The sequence below is a fragment of the Dasypus novemcinctus genome, chromosome 3 (genome assembly GCF_030445035.2).
Source record: "Dasypus novemcinctus isolate mDasNov1 chromosome 3, mDasNov1.1.hap2, whole genome shotgun sequence".
Lineage (NCBI taxonomy): Eukaryota > Metazoa > Chordata > Mammalia > Cingulata > Dasypodidae > Dasypus > Dasypus novemcinctus.
In genome coordinates this window covers 46,265,644-46,285,948 of record NC_080675.1, presented here as the reverse complement: position 1 = coordinate 46,285,948, position 20,305 = coordinate 46,265,644, and the positions used below count along the sequence as shown (strand labels likewise).

General features: G+C 36.4%; 1 protein-coding gene across 6 annotated transcripts in view; it reads left to right on the top strand.

The window, feature by feature from the left end:
• SYNE2 (spectrin repeat containing nuclear envelope protein 2) overlaps positions 1 to 20,305 on the top strand; it is a 400,819-nt gene that overhangs the window by 210,699 nt on the left and 169,815 nt on the right. For all 6 annotated transcript variants that reach the window (XM_058293295.2, XM_071213892.1, XM_058293293.2 and 3 more), the window contains 10 exons: positions 158 to 329; positions 875 to 987; positions 2,233 to 2,435; positions 2,959 to 3,078; positions 3,175 to 3,466; positions 4,329 to 4,480; positions 5,335 to 5,644; positions 6,554 to 6,709; positions 9,354 to 9,695; positions 19,832 to 19,987. In XM_058293295.2, coding sequence (XP_058149278.1) covers positions 158 to 329; positions 875 to 987; positions 2,233 to 2,435; positions 2,959 to 3,078; positions 3,175 to 3,466; positions 4,329 to 4,480; positions 5,335 to 5,644; positions 6,554 to 6,709; positions 9,354 to 9,695; positions 19,832 to 19,987 — 2,016 coding nt within the window. The remainder of the gene's footprint in view (positions 1 to 157; positions 330 to 874; positions 988 to 2,232; positions 2,436 to 2,958; positions 3,079 to 3,174; positions 3,467 to 4,328; positions 4,481 to 5,334; positions 5,645 to 6,553; positions 6,710 to 9,353; positions 9,696 to 19,831; positions 19,988 to 20,305) is intronic.

Below are 20,305 nucleotides of genomic sequence, written 5' to 3'. Positions count from 1 at the left end.
TCTTAATATGCATTGCCTTATGCATTTTCTAACAAAGCAAACGTTAATCTATTCAATAGACACACGTCTAGATCTCTTTGCAGAAGCAACTGAGATCTAATGTGCTCTGTGTGAATTGAGCTCATTTTGAGTTAATGGTTATTGTTTTTTTATTTAGGAGATACAACAGCAGATTCTACAGCAAAAGCACAGTATGATATTACTTGAGAATCAAATAGGTTGTTTGACCCCCGAACTCTCTGAATTGAAGAAACAATATGAAAGTGTCAGTGACTTATTTAATACCAAAAAAAGTGTTTTGCAAGATCACTTTTCTAATTTATTGAATGGTGAGTGCAATGATTCTCCTACTAAGTTTCTGGGAATCTTAAGGTATGAATATAGTACTGTGAACACACAGGCTAATCCAAGCCTGTCTTGGAGATGGTTGCACAGACTATACTTAAGGAAATAAAAATCAGATAAATCTTTTATTTTAGGGATGGGGTGGACACTCACTGGTCTATAATATAAATAACACCTATTTCTTTCAAGTCCCAAATCTTTATTTCCCCAAGAAAAGTTGGCAAGACCCTGGTGTTTGACCTGCTCCCTGTTTGTCAGTGAGTGTGCAGGCGTGCCTGTGTGTGGGCTGTGTCTTTGGGTGTTCTGTACGCATACAAAGAAGGTTTGGTGTGGAAAATCTCCACAGTTACCTTCTAGGCTCTATTAACTCTCAAAACGGGATTGTAGAGTACAGTACCATTTTCGCAATGACTGGTGTACATGGTATGGGAAGCATATTTCAAAATTCTCACTTTAACAAAGTGTATGAGGCTCCTTGGAATGAATACAGCATTCTTTCTTTCCTTTTTTTTTTACATTTTTCCTGCAGATCAGTGCAAGAACTTTAATGACTGGTTCAGCAACATTAAAATGAACCTTGAAGAGTGTTTTGAAACATCAGAAACCAAAACGAGTGTGGAACAAAAGCTACAGAAACTTTCTGTAAGATATAATAAATTTTAATCAAAGTTTATCAAAACTAAAATATTGGAGGCATAGAATTATACCGAAATAGATAGAATGATGATTTACTTTGACTTATTGATTTCCTTACAGAAGAGATGTTTCCAGATAACTTAGATTTTTCTCAGGTATTTTGAAACTGATTTATTGGGTAAGGGTGTGTGTGGCTTTAAATAAGTTCTACTTTCACAACTGTTTCTAAGATGCTGTTTAATTTAGTGTCTATTGGTAAATTCAGTTGTGTTTAAATCATGTTTTTTAAAAATAAAGATTTCTTCTAAGTTGAACTTTGAAATCCCTATATGTCTTGAAAGAAGTCTCTTGACTTTTTCCAAACAAATCTCTTTAAAAAATATCAGTTGAACTTAAGTAGACTGTGGTCAGAGTGTAAATTATTCTTTCTAAATAGCCCTACAGCAATTGGACAGCATCTGTCAAAATTAAAGTTATGTGTACCCCTTTATCCAGTCATTTCCACTTTCAGGAATTCATCCTCTCACAACGCTTAACGTTTTGTGAAATGATGTTTATAAGGGGATGTTTATTGCAGTTTGTTATAGTAAAAGTTTGAAAATAACCTAAGCATCTGTCAATAAATATTGGCTTAAATAAATTATAATACAGCCATGCAGTGGAATAGTGGGGAGCCATTAAAAAGAAATAAGGAGGAAGCGGACTTGGCCCAATGGATAGGGCATCCGCCTACCACATGAAAGGTCCACGGTTCAAACCCTGGGCCTCCTTGACCCATGTGGAGCTGGCCCATGCTCAGTGCTGTGCCGCAAGGAGCGTGTTGTCATGCAGGGGTGTTGAAATCAAAGTTTGATTGGGGGAAATTTAAATAGAGAATAGACTGTTTAGCTTTATATGTTGATTATCAGAAGGAAGTCAATATATAGAGGAAGTTGAGCAGAGCTAGGATAGGAAAATGATGCTTTCCCTGCCAACCTGCTACTGACCTTCAGTGGCACTGCATTATTCTACTCGAAGTAATTCCCACAAAGTCACACACAAGTGTGAATGCACACACCTATTCTAGAACTCATGTGAATTCTCTTTTGATCATTTGCCACTAGAGCTGCCCACATGTCAGCATCCTTCTTTTGTATGGAATGATGAGAAGGTGGCATGTCCATGTCCTGGCTGGGAAAAGTACGATGGTAGTGGCAGAGACAATCCTTAGACTTGCCGGTAGAACATAACTGACTTTTTGTCTCTCTCAAGGATTTCTTAAGTCTTGAAGGAAAAGGCAGTGAAATACAGCAGATAAAAACTGTACTGAATCAAGTGAAGAAACATCTGCCCAAATCACATGTGAAGGAGCTTAACAGTTGGATTACAAGTCAAGAGTTCGAATTAGAGAAAATGGAGTCTATATGCCAGGTGCGAGCACAGGAGCTAGCCGACTACTTGCAGCAGCTACAGAGGTAGGAAATAAAGGCAATATATAAATAACATGTTATCTAATGATTCCTTTATATGTGTACTCTGCTTTAGTATATCTAGCAGGAGGATACATAGCATGAGAAAATTTTACAAATAAAAGAGAGATTTTTTTCCTGTTTCTATAATCATTCCTTTTTTCCTGTTGAGATACTTTTTAATCCAGGTTTGGCTCCAGGAATACCGAAGTGTGGAGGATTCTTGAAATAGCTAATATGGCAAAGATTTAGGATGGAGACCAAAATTTTTTTTCAGTTTGTTTCCTTTCCTTTATGATACATTTGTGTGGCTCATTGCTTTAATACCATAGAACCCCACTATAATTCAGATTATTATTGTTCATGAATGATTTTGGTATATTACAAGTTAAATTTTCTTTAAAGAATAATAAAACCTGGTTGGCTCACAAGGTTTGTGTCAACCTCTTTGGTGCCAGCATTATAAAGGAATTATAAGTTTTTTGCTCTTTTTGCTTATTTTATATTCTAATGTGCAATCTTCTTTTAGACTCCAGGATGACCACAGGAACCTGAGCAAGTGGCTGAGTAATCAAGAGGAAAAATGGAAAGAAACAGAAGAATCAGGAGAGAAAACTGAGCTATTTTACCAAACATTAGCTAAGAAGAGGTATAACTGATCTTGTATGAAATATGTTTTCTAGGAATACAATTTCTTCATGGTGTCATGGCTGCTTAAACTTTCAATGATATTTGGAATTTACAGGGAACAATTCGAATCTCTGACCCAGCTGAACAACTCATTGAAGGAATATGGGCTTACTGAAGAAGAAGAATTAATAACTGAATCAACACATTTGAATGATCGATACCAGACATTATTGAGACAATTATGTGAAACTGAGGAAGAAGATAAATTACCTCCTGCTGAGAACCAGAGCTTTAATGATCTTGCACATGATGTAGTTCGTTGGATAACAGAGATTAAAGAGTCCCTTATGGTTCTGAATTCATCTGAAGGCAAAATGCCACTTGAAGAAAGAATCCAAAAAATAAAGGTACAACTGTGGAAACTGAATTTCAAAGGGTGGAGTGAATTCTAATTTTGAAAAAATTTAAAGGAAAGCTGCAAAAATTCGTTCTTTAATGGCAGATAGGATCACTAGATTGAAGAATTTCAAATCACTGAGCTCACAAAAGAAAAGGGCTGTGAAGGGTGTAAAATTACTGTAAACATATGAAAGAAAGTGTATCTTCTTGAAAGTTCAGTGTCCAGTTGTTGTCTGCATTCACTGGGTGCAGAAGAATTGAAATAAAGATGATAAATAGGGACTGCAGAAAGTTTGCTAGGATATAAAAGAAATATGTCATTTTCGGGGACATCGGCGATGTCAAGGGCAGGGGTGGAGAGGAATTCCTCAGAGTGGATGTGTATGTTTCATAAAGACAAGAATAGTGAACTATAAGGGCTGGTGTGACTGACAAAAGTAATCAGGTATTAATTATGTCACAATAAAAAGAGTTGACATGAGGGACACCGCATTTTCCGGTGGGAAGCATAAGTCAGACATGTCTTGTTTGGGAGGCTAATCTAAGTTGCCATCTATAAATAATGGATTGTGTAGGAAGGAGGATTTGCTAGTTTTTTTATTAGCAAATAATTTATTTGAAGGCGGTTGAGGGTTGATGGGAGAGCCAGAATGCAATCAAGTCAAACTAACAAATATTTATTGAGAACCAACTCTGTATAAAGTGAAGGAAGAAACCTTTGTCTTTGGGGACTATGTAAAAATGAAAGGATAATTTTGAAATCTACTCTACAGTTAGGATCACAATATGCAGGTTACAAATAAAAAGATCATAAGAAATGTCCCTAACTAGTATAAATGAGATTAGGAGATCTTTTTTTATTTAATTCAGGAAATCATTTTATTGAAGCCTGAAGGGGACGCCAGAATACAAACCATCGTGAGTGAGGTTGAGAGCAGCAAGGCTGTGTTGGTACAGCAGACCCTAACTGATATCAAGAATCAGTGGGACAACACGCTCCATTTAGCCAACACATATCTAAGGTAAAGGGCAGGCCTTGGCCAGCGTTGTCATTTTTCTTTGCATAATAAAGCCATAACAAGTATGTTTTGTCTGCCTCCTGGATTTGGATATGATTATCTATTGGAGAAAAAGTCAGTGATGTCAGGGGCATCCACAATGTCAGGGACAGAAACAAAGAGGGATATTTTCCCCAACAGAAATGCAACAACTGTCTAGTGATTCTGTGTCAGTGTTAGTTTAGCTGTGCATCACTTGTGGGTTCTTAGCAATAAAGTAGCATTGTCGGGTCATTCCACCATCAGTACCCTACTTTGGCACTAGCAACTTCAATATATCTGCATGGTGTCTCTGTAGAATAATTAATGCTTTAAATATATAAGAGATTCTTGAATGTATAAACATTGATAAGTATTGGCTGAATTCAGCTGACGTTATTCTGGTGAAAATCCTTCATTCATATCCCAAGTCTTAAATAATATGTTTGATGTGTGATCACGTCTACATTTTTTCCAAGATGACACAAATAACTCTATTTAAGCTGTAGAAAGCATAAACTAGTGAGTTGGTCATTATACTCGAATGTTAACTTGTTTTACTTATACAGATTTGCTTAAATCTAAATTATTATTCTCAGTTTAAAATTTATGTAACAAAAAAGCTATTTTTAAGGAATTTTACAAATAATCTCTATCTTGGTTTCTAAGCTAAACTCAGTTCTAGTCATGTTATAATGCCAAAAGAGTCTCTGGAAATCATCTATGCAAATGTTATTTTAATGCTGTCTTATTGTAATGCATATTGCATTATAATATGTAAAATGCCACTCCATTTTGCTAAATGTCATTTCAGTTATAAAATATTTTGTTTAATTTAGCCATCAAGAAAAGCTTTTGCTTGAAGGAGAGAAGTATTTGCAAAGTAAGGAGGATCTGAGGTTAATGCTTACAGAACTAAAGAAGAAACAAGAAGCAGGCTTTGCTCTGCAACATGGTTTGCAGGAGAAAAAAGCTCAATTAAAAATTTATAAGAAATTCCTCCAGAAAGCACAAGATTTGACATCCTTGCTAAAGGAGTTAAAATCTCAAGGAAATTACCTCTTGGAGTGCACTAAAAATCCCAACTTCAGTGAAGAGCCTTGTCTGGAAATAAAGCATCTGCATGAAAGTCTTCTTCAACAACTACAGGTGAAGTGAAATTTAAATGGGTATCATAATGATGCGTACTAATTAAGAGAGTAGGTTTGTGTATGAAACTCTTTTTTTGTTGTTGTTCTTTTGGTAACCCAAAAGCTTTTAAAATTTATCATTTTTAGATTAAAATGCTAGCTCCAAGGATGCAGGGATCAGTCCAGCTGTTTCTGCTAGAGGACACTGTTGTGTGTTATTTGATGATAGTGTTATTTCCCCTCTTCAGGGGTAGAAAGAGTTAAGAATTTTGGTGCCCAATTCAATGAAATGATTACCTGGGTAAGAAACCCAGATAGCAGGAGTAGGCCGGGGTAAAATACACTCACTTGGCTATAAGCCAGTTATTTAATAGGCTGTTTTTCTGATCAGGTATGACCACCTTATCTTCTTATCCCAGGTTAAGAACCTAAAGACAGTTTTGCTTATGAGTTAGGATTGCTTTTTCCTAACACACAATTTTGGAGTTTGATTCATAGGAAAGGGATCTGGGGTTAGGTTGAACTTATACAGTCACATTTTAAGTGCAGCAACTTCATTTTAATGAGAATGATAATTAAGGTAGCTGTTTTATTATGGATGCTTGTGATTTGATTATTTAATTTGTAGCCATTTAATTTTGTAAATCGTTTGGCAGATAAAATTGCCAAGTCAGAGAAATGAAGGCAGAGAAGTGTGGAGGAAATGAATGTGGTTTCAGTAAGAATAATTTTTCTTGTGGGGGGGAGATTTTTTAATGAAATATCTCAAACATTAAAACATTTACTTAAGGACTCTGGATGATGTATGGTCTATTACTGTATCAAGGGGAGACTTGTAAAATAAGTATTTATGTACAATCTAATTATTATCTGAGTGAAAAGATTCAGAGAGAAATAATTTATAAGTTGCCAATGGTTTTATTTTTAGGATTCCGTGCAAAAATTGGAAGGTCATGTTCAAGAACATCATTTATTCCAAGTTTGCATCACAGACCTGAATACCACATTGGACAATATCTCCAAGGAACTTTTCAGTTTTTCTGTGGATCAAATAGCAGTTGAGGAAAAATTGCAGAAACTACAGGTATTAAACCATATCTAGACATGATAGACATTTTTAAAAAGTTGTATTAATTATAACTTGACTAATCTGTGTCTTCTGTCAGAAATTTAAGTGCTATTTGAATGACTATTAGATAGCTAACGATCTGCCCAGTCGTTTAAAATTGGAAGTTACTCATTAGTGGTCAAATCCATTTATAATTTGAGTTGAACTGTACCCAGCATGCTGTGGCCCTCAAGAGGCCAGTCTGTGGCTCCTGGAGGTCTTGGTTTCTGAGATTACACAGTGATTCCAGATGTTGGGGTCAGAGGTTGCATCTAGCACAATACAACCTAGGGAAAATGTTTCATTTTTGCATTTTTCATCATGGGTGAATGGGGACTGTGCAAATTTTTACCTTACTAATTTTCGCACTCATGGACTTAAAGCTCTATCCATGTATAGGGCTCTCAGGATTTTCTCCCTCACTCCCACAATACCTTTATACAGTGAGAATTACAGCCCGCTATCCACATCCTCAAAACACATTCCTTGGATTCTTACTGTTTGCACAGTCAACGTAAACAGGCCAGAGTGGTATCCTCTACGTGAAAGCAAAGCAAAGCCTTTTCTCAGCTGCTGCTTTCATAGTTACCTGACGATTTCATGGCCCGTGTCTCATGGCTCAGCACTGCTGGCAAGAGCTTGGAGAGTTTTCATCTTTTCCTTTTAGGGATCTGGGAATCAAGTAAGACTTCCCCTCTAGAATGACCTGACATGGGGTGATAATTTGACAAATATAGAGGGAATTAAGGCATGACTGCCTCCTTTTTTAGTGGTGATATTTTGGCAAATGTTGAGAGCTCATCACGTACACAGCACTGTATGGGTACCATGGATACTGAGGAAGTATGACATGAGCCCGACACTGGGGAGTTCAGACTCTTTTTGAGAAATTTATGTAAATGGTAATTTCACTTCCTAAGAGGCGAGGGACTTGCAAGGTCACAGGTTAAATACCAGAGCCCAGGCTATGACTTAGGTCTTCTAATGCTTTCTGGTGAGTGCTTTTTCTAACTCCCACCTAGACATCTCCACTTAAATATCTCATGCTTAGTCACAGTCCAGCATGTTGTAAACTAATGCACCATCTCCTTTCCCTTCGTCCCTCAGTGCCCCACCAATGAGCCCACTTAATCTCCTGTATTTTTTGGCTCAGTGACTATCTCCAGCATCTCTCCAGGCTTCTAAGACAAGAACCTGGATAACCTTTTCTGGACCCCCTTTCCTGGACACCCCAATCTAGTCAGCACCAAGTGCAGTCTCTTTCACCTCTCAAATATCTCTGTAACTTGTCCCCACCTTATCTCATGGTCCCCCCATTAGACTTCCCAAAGGGTCCCTGCCTGCAGTGTTATCTTCTCTGATGTATCTTCCCCACGACTGGCCCAGGATCTTTCTAAAATACAATTCTGATCACATCGTTACTCCTGAAATTCCCTTCTTCCATCTTAAAATATTTCAATGACCTTCCCCACTCCACTCTACCCCACCCCACAACCTTTGGTTTCACAGTAATACTCAAAGTCCTTGGCTTGTCCTACAAGGCCCCTCTGAGTAGATGCAGCCCACCTCCCCAGTTGCACCTCCTACCACATCTTCCCCTCCTCCCAAGCCCTGGCCATACTAAATCTAACTGGCAGATTCCTAAAATGTCCCATAGGTACCTTTGCCTCTTTACCTTTTGTCAATTTTTTTTCTGTAATGCTTTGCCCTCCTGCCTTTTGATCGCTTGGCTAACTTCTGTTTTGTCCTTCAAGACGCAGTTTATCTAGAAGGTCTTCCTGAAAAGCCTTCACTGTGCTGATGTTGGGTTTTGTCCCTTCCCTTTAGACTGTAATCTGTGCATATTTCCTAGCAAATGTCTCTTATGATTGTTTACTTCTGTATCTCTCCCACTGGACTGTGGGGACTTGAAGGGAAAATATTCTTTAACTTCAGAACCAAGTATAGTAGTTGATGGTTGAATGAATAAATGAATGAATGAATATTTATTCTGTGGTTCAATTACAGTAATGACTAATAAAACCTACATACTTCACCTGGTAACTTTAAGGCTTATTATATTTCAATAGTAACATCGATAGCTAATATGGTACCTCAAATTCCTTTTGAATCCAGAGCTCTCAAATTGGCCTCATTCATTCGTACATTCAGTAAACGTTGACCAAGTTTCTACATAATTTAAGATATTACAGTAGATTGATTTCATCACCCACAAACCTTTGCTCTGAATTTTAAATATCGATGGTAGATTCAATCTAGAATGATTCATTTAGTCTTTTCAAAGCTTTATATGCAGTAGGCACTTCCTTAGTGTTTCAATTGTGTGAAAAGGCTGCCTCTTGAACAAAATATATATTCAACAAATATCTGTTGAATGCCTTCTATGTTCCAATAACATGGCTGTAGAAATTTTCTGCAGCTTCTAATCTCTTAACAAATTGGTTTAAGAACTTCATATAGGATGCAACATTCATTTAAATTTATCCTGAAGTTTCTCTTTTCAATATGAGTTAATATGTTTGTTAATAAGTTTGCTAGCAAAGCAGAATACTTTGTGATATATAGAAGTCAATTAACTCTTACGCCAATTGAATGGAGATACTTTTTTCTCCACTCTTAGGAACTAGAGAATAGACTACATTTACAAGATGGTGCATTAGAGAAGATTTTAGCGTTAGCTGAATCCATCAAGCAAAATACATCTTCAGCTGGACAGAAGATTATTAAGGATGATATAAAATCACTTGACTGTAAACAGAAAGATCTGGAAAACAAACTTAAATCTGCTAAGCAGGAGACAGAAAATTGTCTCAGTGGCATTCTCAAATCAAACTACTCAACAGAAAAGAAAGAAAAGTTTACTCTGCCAGACAGAGAGAAGCAGGTCACCTCTGGTGTGCAGGAGTCTACTCAGAATTCAGCTGCAGTGGAAAAGTTGGAGGAATCCTGGGAAATAAACAAGGTAAGTACTTATGATTATATTCTCTAAGACACTGAGTTTGAGAATGAAGAGGTATTGGGCTCTGAAAAGAGGGCTGTGCATCAGGCATTCTGATTTCATAATTAAATCCTCAATGTGCTCGCTATTTATAAAGCCCACTTGTAAAAAGAGCCATTAAAAAACTGTCCAGGATTTCAGTGGTGAAATATTACTGTTCATTCTGTTAAAATGTCACTCATCAATTTAGGTGTACTGTTCTTTCTATGTAATCAGATACAGCTTCCTGGGTCAAGAGCACAAAGGCAAATTAGAAATGGCAGAAGAAAAGAAAATGTGCTTTACCCATTTTCTCAGAAAAAAATCCAGAAGTCATATTTTCTTTTGATTGATTTTCTAATGAAATCAGAGACTGTTTGAAAGGATAGATTTTGTGGTGTTCCCCCCCCCCCCCCCCTTTTTCTTCTGCTATTAACCCTCTACTGCAAATATATCTTTAAAGGCTATCAGATCATCGAGTGAGAATATCAACGTTCAGTCTCCTAACTCTCCCTGGGTAGAAGAAAGAATGGTGTTGGTTGCTTTTGTTTTTGTTTTGTTTTCATTCTAAACAACCATTTAGGTACATTTTGCTGCAGGTCTTAAAGTGCTTCCTAAAGAGGTTAGAAATTGAAATGGAAAAAGCACAAAGAGCCATCCAGTAAAGGATATTTGAAAAAGAGTCTCCCTGGCAGGAAACCTCTCCGGGTCCAGGGCCCAGTGGGACAGCAGCAGGGTTAGCCCACTCAAGAGTGAGTTCTCACCGGCTTATGACGGAATGCAGAATCAAGAGGAATCAAGACAACATGCCTCTTGTATTTTTTAATGTAACATTTTTTATGTGATGTATATATCTTCAAAAAAATATAATTTACAAAAGTGATGTGGTGGCGGGGTGGGGAGTGGGTTATATGGGAAGAGAGAGCGAGAGAGAGACAACATGAGCTTCTCTTGTCTTCCTGGAACAGAAATACATGGAGAATTAAAGGGCCCAGTTAGGACCCATACATACATAGTATGTATGACAAGTTTAAATTCTAAGGAAACATCCTTCTGGCCATGAGAAAAATCTTCTTATAAATCCCAGTGTTAGCTTTTGCTAAGAAAATATGTCTCAAACAATTGAGAATTCACTGGGCGAGACTCTGGAGTTCTTTGTGTAAAAGAAACTTTCTTTCATGTTTAAAGAGCAAGAGATAAGTAAAAGAGGAAAATACCTGAGTGTTTTCTATGAGATAGGTCGTTAGAGGAGCACCGTCTACTGCATGACATTCATGGCTAAGGGAGGTACCTGACAACTTTTAAATTGACTTCTCAGATCCATTTCTACTGCAAGTCCCAAAAATTCAGTAGAGTATATTGAAAATTATATAAAGACCCCAATAATAAAAAGTTTTAAAATTCATCAAGATTTTACTTAATCTTGAAGATAAGGGTTATTGATAATTTATGATACTTCATTAATGTGATTTTTTTTTCAGAGCTGATAGAGGGCCTTAAGTCTTCAAATAATTTTCACAAGTCTGGATTACAGAAAGCTAGTTTTAATTCTTTAGCAGCATTTTTATATTTCTACTCTTTTGTCATATGGATATTTTTCTGAATCTGCTTCTTATTTCCTCTACTCTAAGTATTGACCACATATACTTTATTCTGTATCACCTTAAACTGTATAAGGTGAAGAGTCATTTTAAAGTTGAACAACAACTAGCAAAAGAGATCATATACATATACATGCAAATAAGCTACAAGTATGTGACAAATGCCATAAGCCAGTGTAAATTACTTAAGCACAAGACCTATTATAATTAATACATAAAGAACATAGAAGCACTATTTGCAGAATTATAAACCTGCGGACTTGTCCCAGTGGTTAGGGCGTCCGTCTACCAGGTGGGAGGTCCGCGGTTCAAACCCCGGGCCTCCTTGACCAGTGTAGAGCTGGCCCATGCACAGTGCTGATGTGTGCAAGGAGTGCCCTGCCATGCAGGGGTGTCCCCCGCATAGGGGAGCCCCACGTGCAAGGAGTGCGCCCCGTAAGGAGAGCCGCCCAGCACGAAAGAAAGTGCAGCCTGCCCAGGAATGGTGCCGCACACACAGAGAGCTGGCACAACAAGATGATGCAACAAAAAGAAGCACAGATTCCGTGCCACTGACAGCAACAGAAGCAGACAAAGAAGACGCGGCAAATAGACACAGAAATCAGGCAGCCGGGGTTGGGGGAGGGGAAGGGGAGAGAAATAAATAAATAAATCTTTAAGAAAAACATTTAAAGCTATTGTGATAGTGAAGATAAGCACTTAATTAATTAACAAACATTTATTTTATACCAGTCATTCTGTTAGAATGTGGGGAAAGAGTTGTGACAACTTAAAATCTAGCACTAATTAAATATCTAATTAATATTTCACAGGCCTTCTTGGAATCTGGAGAGGATTTGATCAGATTATTTAAGACTGTCTCCAGAAGAATTTTTAGGAAATTAAGAAAAAAAATTTTTTTGCTTCTTTCTTTAAAAATGTTCGTTTTATCTCAGAGTTCTTTTGAAAGTGTGATTGTTCTCTCCAAATATTGCCATTATCCCATGCATGTATTTAAGTCCATTGTTGAAAATTTCATTTTAGAGGAAATTTAGGAGATATTTTAGATCTGGACCTTTGCCTGAGCTTTTTTACTGTAATATTGGAAATGTTAAGGCAGATCTATAGGCAAAAGGAATTGCAAATGCAGTCTGAAGGGCATGGGTGCTTATGACCCGGTATCATCCTGGGTATTTTTATAGATGTGAATTTCTAAGAGTTTTTAAGTATGAATAGGCAGAAGTCCCTTCCATCTTCTCCTTCCTACATAGGTTAAGTAAAGTAACCAAGTGGGATATGGTAAAAAGTGAGGATGGACAGTGTCTTCAGATTTTAGGTGCCTGTTGGGGGTTGAGTCATGTTCCCCGCAAAAGGTGTGTCCAAGTCCCAACTCCTGGTCTTGTCTCTCCTAGCCTCAAAACTATAAGGCAATTAATTCCCATTGTTTAAGCTAACCCATTGTGTGGTATTTGTTTAGGAAATATGATAAAGAGGAAAAATAGGGAAACAAATGCATTCCTAATGTATTATTTTTCTAAAAGCTGTATAAAGCAACATTACAGTTTAACTAGTATTGCTTCATCTTTCTTGCTCCATCCTTCCCTATGTAACATAATTGGTTTGAAAAAACCTTTTTGTCTGTAATTACTTCTTTATTTTCCTTGTCATTGAGTATAATTGTATTTGAATAGTTTCTTGTTCTTTTCAACATTTTCTGAGCATTTATAATTTCAGCGTTTGAGAAGGCATCCATAGATAAATCCTGATAGGTAAATAAATAATCAGACATAGAGACAAAATGTGCCAGGTTTCCTGCTGTGGATGAGCAACCAGGAAAAGAGCATGTAGTCAGTACTAGAACAAGAAGGAAAACCACTTACTGGAGAAAAAAATTTAGATCTTGGGGTAAATAATGACTATTCTGGTATTGTTTGTCCTGGTAAATCAGTGAAAAAAAAAAATATATATATAAGGGAAAATGTAGTTGGGCCATTGTGTCACCTCTTAGAATTAACTATTTTGTGCTTTCTGGCTAGCACACAAATCTTACTTCTTAGTCTAGAGATATTTATCATGGCTCCAAATTTATTCCTTTACAAGGTAAGTGACTTGACGATGGACATCACTGAGCAATGTGCATTTGAGTACATGCTCCAAATTCCTAAATCTAAGGCTGAAAGAGACCTTAAAAATTTTCTAGCCTAAAGGAATCTGAATCCCAGAGATGTTAATCAGGCAAGTTCACATTACAGTAGGACTGGGACTAGAATCCAGGCATCCTCTACACCGTCTCATGCTCAATGCTTTACCCAATGACTTTTCCATATTTATTACATGAGCTGTTAATTGAGGTCCAAATATATTTTAGAAATGTGGAATTAAATGAAATTAAATAGGTTTTCCTTACTATGTAACTTTGCTGAGCCTTTAATGTGTTCATTTGCTATCTAACCTCATGGACCCTTGACTAAATTCTTGTTAGTGCCTTATCATACATTGCAGTATTTCTTTCACACTTTCTTTGCTCTTTTTACCCCTCCCCAAGCCTATCCCCATTATGTCTCACATATATCTCATCAACAACTGATAGATTATTGACTCATCGACTTATTTCTGTTTCACTTCAAAACCCACAAATTATTGATCTTGACAATAGAAGACTGTATAAAATTCTCCAACTTTTTCTCTTATATGAAGTCATTTGTTTATCCATTCACTAAGAATGTATTTTATCCTCTGCAATAGGCAATGAGGATTCAGTGGTGAGCAAAAGTAGACATGATCTCTGTTCTCATAGAGTTTCTAGTCTAGAGGGGAAGTCAGGCATCAGTCAACTAATTATACCAATGAGTGATTCATTACAGGAACTACAGGAAGGAGCACAGTTCTGGTATCCTACAGTAAAGGAATCTTACCTGGACTGTAGGGTCAGAGAGAGCTTCTCTAAGGAAGCAACATTTGCATTGAGACTGGAAGGATCAGTAGGAGTTAACTGAGCTCAGGGCTGGACATGGGCACATTCTTGACAGAGAAAATAGAATTTCCTCTTGTGGTGGAAGAGAGCAGGGGAGTTTCAGATACTGAAATAAGGCCACTGTGGTCAGAGTGTAGAGGGCGGAGGGGAGAGGCAAGTGATAGAAATGAGGACTCAGAAGCAAGTGTGGCCAGATGAGTCATGTGAATATTTAAGACATTATGCTAAGAGAAATAGGTAGCCTCTGAGACTATGTTATCTGCCTTTCTGTTTTATCTTTAATGGTGATATATGCTTGTGTTCAGAATTGCTTTTCGCTGCTCAATATTGGAAGACTTCAGAAAAGAGAGAAATATATCCTCTAGAGCTTGTACCATACACCATCCTGCAGTTGGCATGTTACCTTAAGCTCAATTATTTAAAGACATTTAGTTCTTGAATTAAGAGGAATAAAGTTGAATAAGTCATGGTCCTGCCCTTAAGGAAAGCTGAGGATATTCTTCCTCCCACCTCCTAATATTTGCCAAATAGGAGAAAAAGTCTAAGCAAAGATATGTGGTTTAAAAAAAATTAGCATTTTTAATAAGTAAACATATTTGGCAATGTAAGCCAATCATCAGTAAGGAAGGGGAAGAATAAGATATCCAGAGGTTTAAAATTTGTAAGGGCAAGAGATAAAGCTCATGAGAGGCACTGCATTGTAATGGAAACTCTAGAATATACATGGGCCCTTACAAAGCTTGCATCCTTGGGGAAGGTGGACTGGAAAATCTGCAACTCAGAGAAAGGACTAGAAAGTTTCTTTTTCTAACTGCAGATTGGGAGAAAAAGTCTCCCATGAGAAGTAAGAAATCTAAACCAGCTGTTTAGAGTTCATATCTACATCGCTTGCATTATTGAGCAATTCATGCCAAGAAAGTAACATGAAAATCTCTTATCTATTTACATCCTTGGGTACCTGGGAGAAGCAATCACAAATCCATACAAAGAGATTCCTTCTACTATTCAGGTCAAAGAGTTTCCTGCAAGGGAGAAAAAGCTAGAGTTAGGAAAAAATTATAAAATATACAAAGGAATACTCTTCTATGAGGAAGAATCATCATCACAACAAATGAGAAGAGATAATACCCTAAGAAACTGAGATAATGCAACAGTCTGCAAAAGATTATACAATAACATGTTTAATATGGTTAATGATATAAAATAAAGAACTGAAATTGTAAAGAAAAAATAAAATGCTTTCAGAAACGAGAAGATTTGAAAAAGAACTATATATAGCTTCAGTAAATAAAAATACAGACATTTAAATTAAAATCCCTGAAGCAAGTTTGAACAGCAAATTTGACAGAGCTTGAAGAGAATTCGTTTGCTAGAAAATATGATTGATAAAATTACCCAGAATTCACCTATAAAGAGGTGGAACTAGGAAAGAGATTTTAAGAGACCTGGGGGCTATACTGAGATGGTCTAATACAATTTTGATAACAGTTCTAGGAGGAAAGGATAGAGAGAATGGAGGAAAGACAAGACTGGGAATTTTCCAGAATTGAGGAAAAATATGTTCTGTTTCATGAAGTATGGAGTCTTGAATAGGAGAAATATAAATAAAATTTTACCTAAATACATTGTGATTAAAAAGTAAAATGCTGGGGAGCAGGAGCAGATGTGGCTCAAGCAATTGAGTGGCTTCTTCCCACATGGGAGGTTCAGTTCCTGGTACCACCTAAAAAAAAAAAAGAAAGAAAAAGAAAAAAACAATTTAGGGGAGCAGATGTGACTCAGTGGTTGAGTGCCGGCTTCCACATACAAGTTCCCAGGTTCACTGGGACCTCAAAAAAAAAAAAAAGTAAATGCCAAGGCCATAAAGAAGAATCTCAAAGACAACGAGAAAAAAATACCAATTTCCCATAGAATGGCAATTATGTTGACAACAGATTCTTAACACTAAAAGCCAAAAAGCAATATAATAATGTTTTTAAAGGGCTAGGAAAAAAATCATTGTCAACAGTCTTTGAAATCCAGCTAAGCTATCTTTCAAGAATACATTTTCAGTCAGAGACTGAATTTTACCTATCTCAAAACAAACAGAAAAATAAATTACAGAAAAATCTAAATGTGAAGAGAGAAATTTTAAACCTCTGTAAGAAAATATAAAAGAATATTTTTGTGATCTCAAGCTGTAGAAGACTTTCTTAAAAGCACAAGTCAAAATAGGAAAAGATTGATAAATATGACTACATTAAAACAGTATGCTCTTGTTCAACAGAAGCCACCAAATAGAAAGCTTAAAGACAATCTACTGGAAAATAATTGAAATGTATAAAACTGTTAGAAGATTAGTATCCAGCATGGGAGAAAAACACAAAATATTACAAACAACCCAATTTAAAAAATGGACAATGGGATTGCAGAGTCAGTATTCAGTACTCATATGCCATTAAGAACATGAAGAAAAATGCAGCCTTACTAGTAGTAAAAGACCATTAAAACAATTACAATATAAAGTTCACACCCATTATATTAGAAGAAATTAAGTCTCTTAATACCAAATATCAGGGAGGATTGGGGAAAATGCAAAGTCTTTTACCATGCTGGTGTGAGTATAATATGTAATTCACTTTGGAGAACAAATTGGTAACTATCCATTGAGAATTAAAAGGAGCATACTGTACAATCAATAATTTCAGTTTGTGCAAGAAGTGTGCAGTATGTGTGCAAGAAGGATTTTCAAGGATATTTATGACAGAATTATCTATAAAGGAAAAGTTAAAACCAATTTTTATTGTCCATAGTAGATCAATGGATAAATAAATGGATAAATCAATGGTCAGTGGAATAGTATAGAGAATTAAAATGCCTGTAGTAGATTTATATCTGTCAAAATGGATAACTTCCAAACAAACTGATGCCTGGAAAAAACAAGTTATAGAATGATGCATACGTGATCCCAGTTTATAAGAATTTAAGACATAGAATACAATAATATATGAATATTTCTATACATAATAAAAGTGTAAAAACGTGTATGTATTGACTTCAGAATAGTGGTTAATGCTGGGGAGAAAGAAGTGAAAAAAGATGGGGTGGGGAACTTTATATATATACTTTTTGATATAGAAAATTATATCACTTAAATCTATGTTATGGGTAATGAGTAACATAATTTTTGTTCTTTCAAGTATGTTTGAAATATTTCATAATTTAAAATAAAATGTTTTAAATGAGCTTGGAAAATCAAAATAAAATATAGCAAATGGTGATAAGCAAAGGAGGACTGGTCATTTAAAGAATCTTTCTAGCAGCCAATCAGGTCCTTGAATTGAAGTGTTCTAACCTGTCTGGCAAGTGCAAAGGAATGTTACCTTTTAAATTTGAAATGTTCGTTTGAGAGATTCTGTTGGATTTTCTGCCAAAGTAGAAACATGACCTTTGGGGTTGGTAAACAAATGGTGCTTTGGAATGGCTTCATGTTTTTGAGAATATTTTCTCTGGCCACTAAAGGTAGCCATGGCAAATACTGCTAGTGTTCCCTTTTTAAACAGTATAGTCAGGTCCCTGGTTCATCAGGTAAGGCAGACCGAGGGCTCTGAATTCTCTTAGTAGGTGATTCATGATAAACACAGCCTGCCCTAGAATATAGCACCAAGGCTTTCTTGGTCCATGGATGGATTTGTGGAGGGTACTCTAAGAAAGAGGCCTCTTGTTTTCTTAGTAACCATTGGATAAAAAGGCAGGTACTTGTTCACTTCATACGTGTGTGGTTCAAAGACAGACAAGCACCTACTGGCTGCTAAAGCCTGTGGGCGGCACAGTATTCTATTACCTCTCACCACCTGCCTGTATCATTGCCCTGAGCCACTGCCCTCGATACGGATTTTAGTCAACGTTCACACAAATAAACTGTTGGTACTGGAGGAAAATTGCAAAATCTGATTGTTTCAGACATTTGTAACCTTTTTGAAGAAGTAACTTGTGCTAAGTGCCAACTGAGTGCTTCAAAATCATTAACATTGGACAGCTGAATAATTTTCTTACCAGTTAGACTTGGTAAAGCTCCAGACAGATTTTTTAAAAATAATTTAAGTAAATGCTTAATTTTGGAATCGTTTTAGATTTACAGAGAAGTTGCAAAGATAATTCCTGTATAGTCTCATTCGGTTTCTCCTATTTGTAGCTTCTTATATTACTATCCAGGTAGTGTTTTTAAGACAGCAATTTCTACCTTGTTTGGGGATGTGGGCACATTTTATTCACAGATTGACATCTTGAAAGAGTTTACTGACGTGAAAGTAAAATGGCCAAAAAAAGTTTATCATTTATAAAGTAACTTGAAAATCCAAACGAATACCTTAACAAACAATGGAAATCTTTAAAAATTACTGGCAAGGTGCCTGTACATGTAAATGCTCAACAAATACTTGCTGAAAGAATGAATAAATAAAAGCAGGTACCCTGTCTCTGTGTGTCCTACAGAGATTCTCAACTTCTTACAGCTCTCAGAAAAGATCATCTTAACTCCATGGGTAACCTGTTTTGCCCTACCCTGGTTGGAATTTCTTACTGCTGATTGATTTAAGTCAGGATTTACTCTTTTTTTTTTTTTTTAATGTTCTTATTTTACTTTATTTTATTTATTTCTCTCCCCCTCTTCCCCCTCTTCCCCCTCTCCCCCCTTGTCAGCTCTCTGTGTCCATTCACTTTGTGTTCTTCTGCATCTGCTTGCATTTCCAGGCGGCACCAGGAATCTGCGTCTCTTTTTCGTTGTGTCATCTTGCTCTGTCAGCTCTCCGTGTGTGCAGTGCCACTCCTGGGCAGGCTGCGCTGTTTTCATGCAGGACAGCTCTCCTTGCGGGGCACATTCCTTGTGCATGGGGCACCCCTATGTGGGGCACCCCTGCATGGCATGGTACTCCTTGCACGCGGCAGCACTGTGTGTGGGCCAGCTCACCACACAGGTCAGGAAGCCCTGGCTATCAAGCCCTAGATCCTCCATATGGTAGGCAGACACTCTATCAGCTGAGCCACATCCGCTTTCTAGGATTTACTCTTTTTTTTTTTTTTTTGTCTTTATTTGTTTTTTTTAATGTTACATTCAAAAAACATGATGTCCCCATATATCTCCCACCCCCCCCAGGATTTACTCTTAACCTTGGTGTTTCCTCCATCTGTACATTTATTATTTCTAATTTCTAAAAGATAACCTTGAATTAACTATTCTTTTCCCTGCCCTGTGTATCATAGTTAATACTAAGTATAAACTTTGAAACTTTTGCTTTTTCCTTACCTGTGTTCTCTTTCTTTAGGACTATAGATTATGCCTCAGTATATAACTGAGCAGTGCTAGATCCTGTATTGTCTTGTCAAAAAATGAGTTTCATTTCCTGCAATACCAATATAATTATTAAATATTGTATGGAAAAATTGTCTTTGGTAGTACCCAAATATACTTTTTAAAAGCCTTTAATGCAAACAAGTAGAAAAAAACATGAATGTTTTCATTAATAAAAGGAAAAATTATTGATTTAGAAGGTGGATTATTCAGCAATTGATCTTTTTTATGTTTTCAGAATTCAGCTGTAGAAATGATTTTGTCAAAACAGCCTTCTCTGGATGTTCAAGAAAGCATGAAAAACACTGAAGATGAGCAGAAAGTCAATGAGCTGCAAAATCAACCTTTAGAATTAGATATTATGTTAAGAAATGAACAATTAAAGGAGATAGAGGTATGGAAACATGAAAAACACTGACAACATGATTGCATCATTTATCTAGTGCAATACAATATATTTTAATTACCAAAAACTTGCTTGCACAGAGTGAAAAGTCTTATTTAACCTTTGCCCGATGATCAATTTGGTAACTATATAATTATGTGCTAATCAGTAACTTGTATAAATCTTTCCATTTAAAAAGTAGAGGAGTTTTGTGAACATTAGTCTTCTTTCTCTTTTTACAAAGTTCCTAAAAACTTAGTCATTCAATAACAAAATTTGGACATTCTGACTTGTTATCATTCCTTTTCTTAGTGATCTACTTTCTTT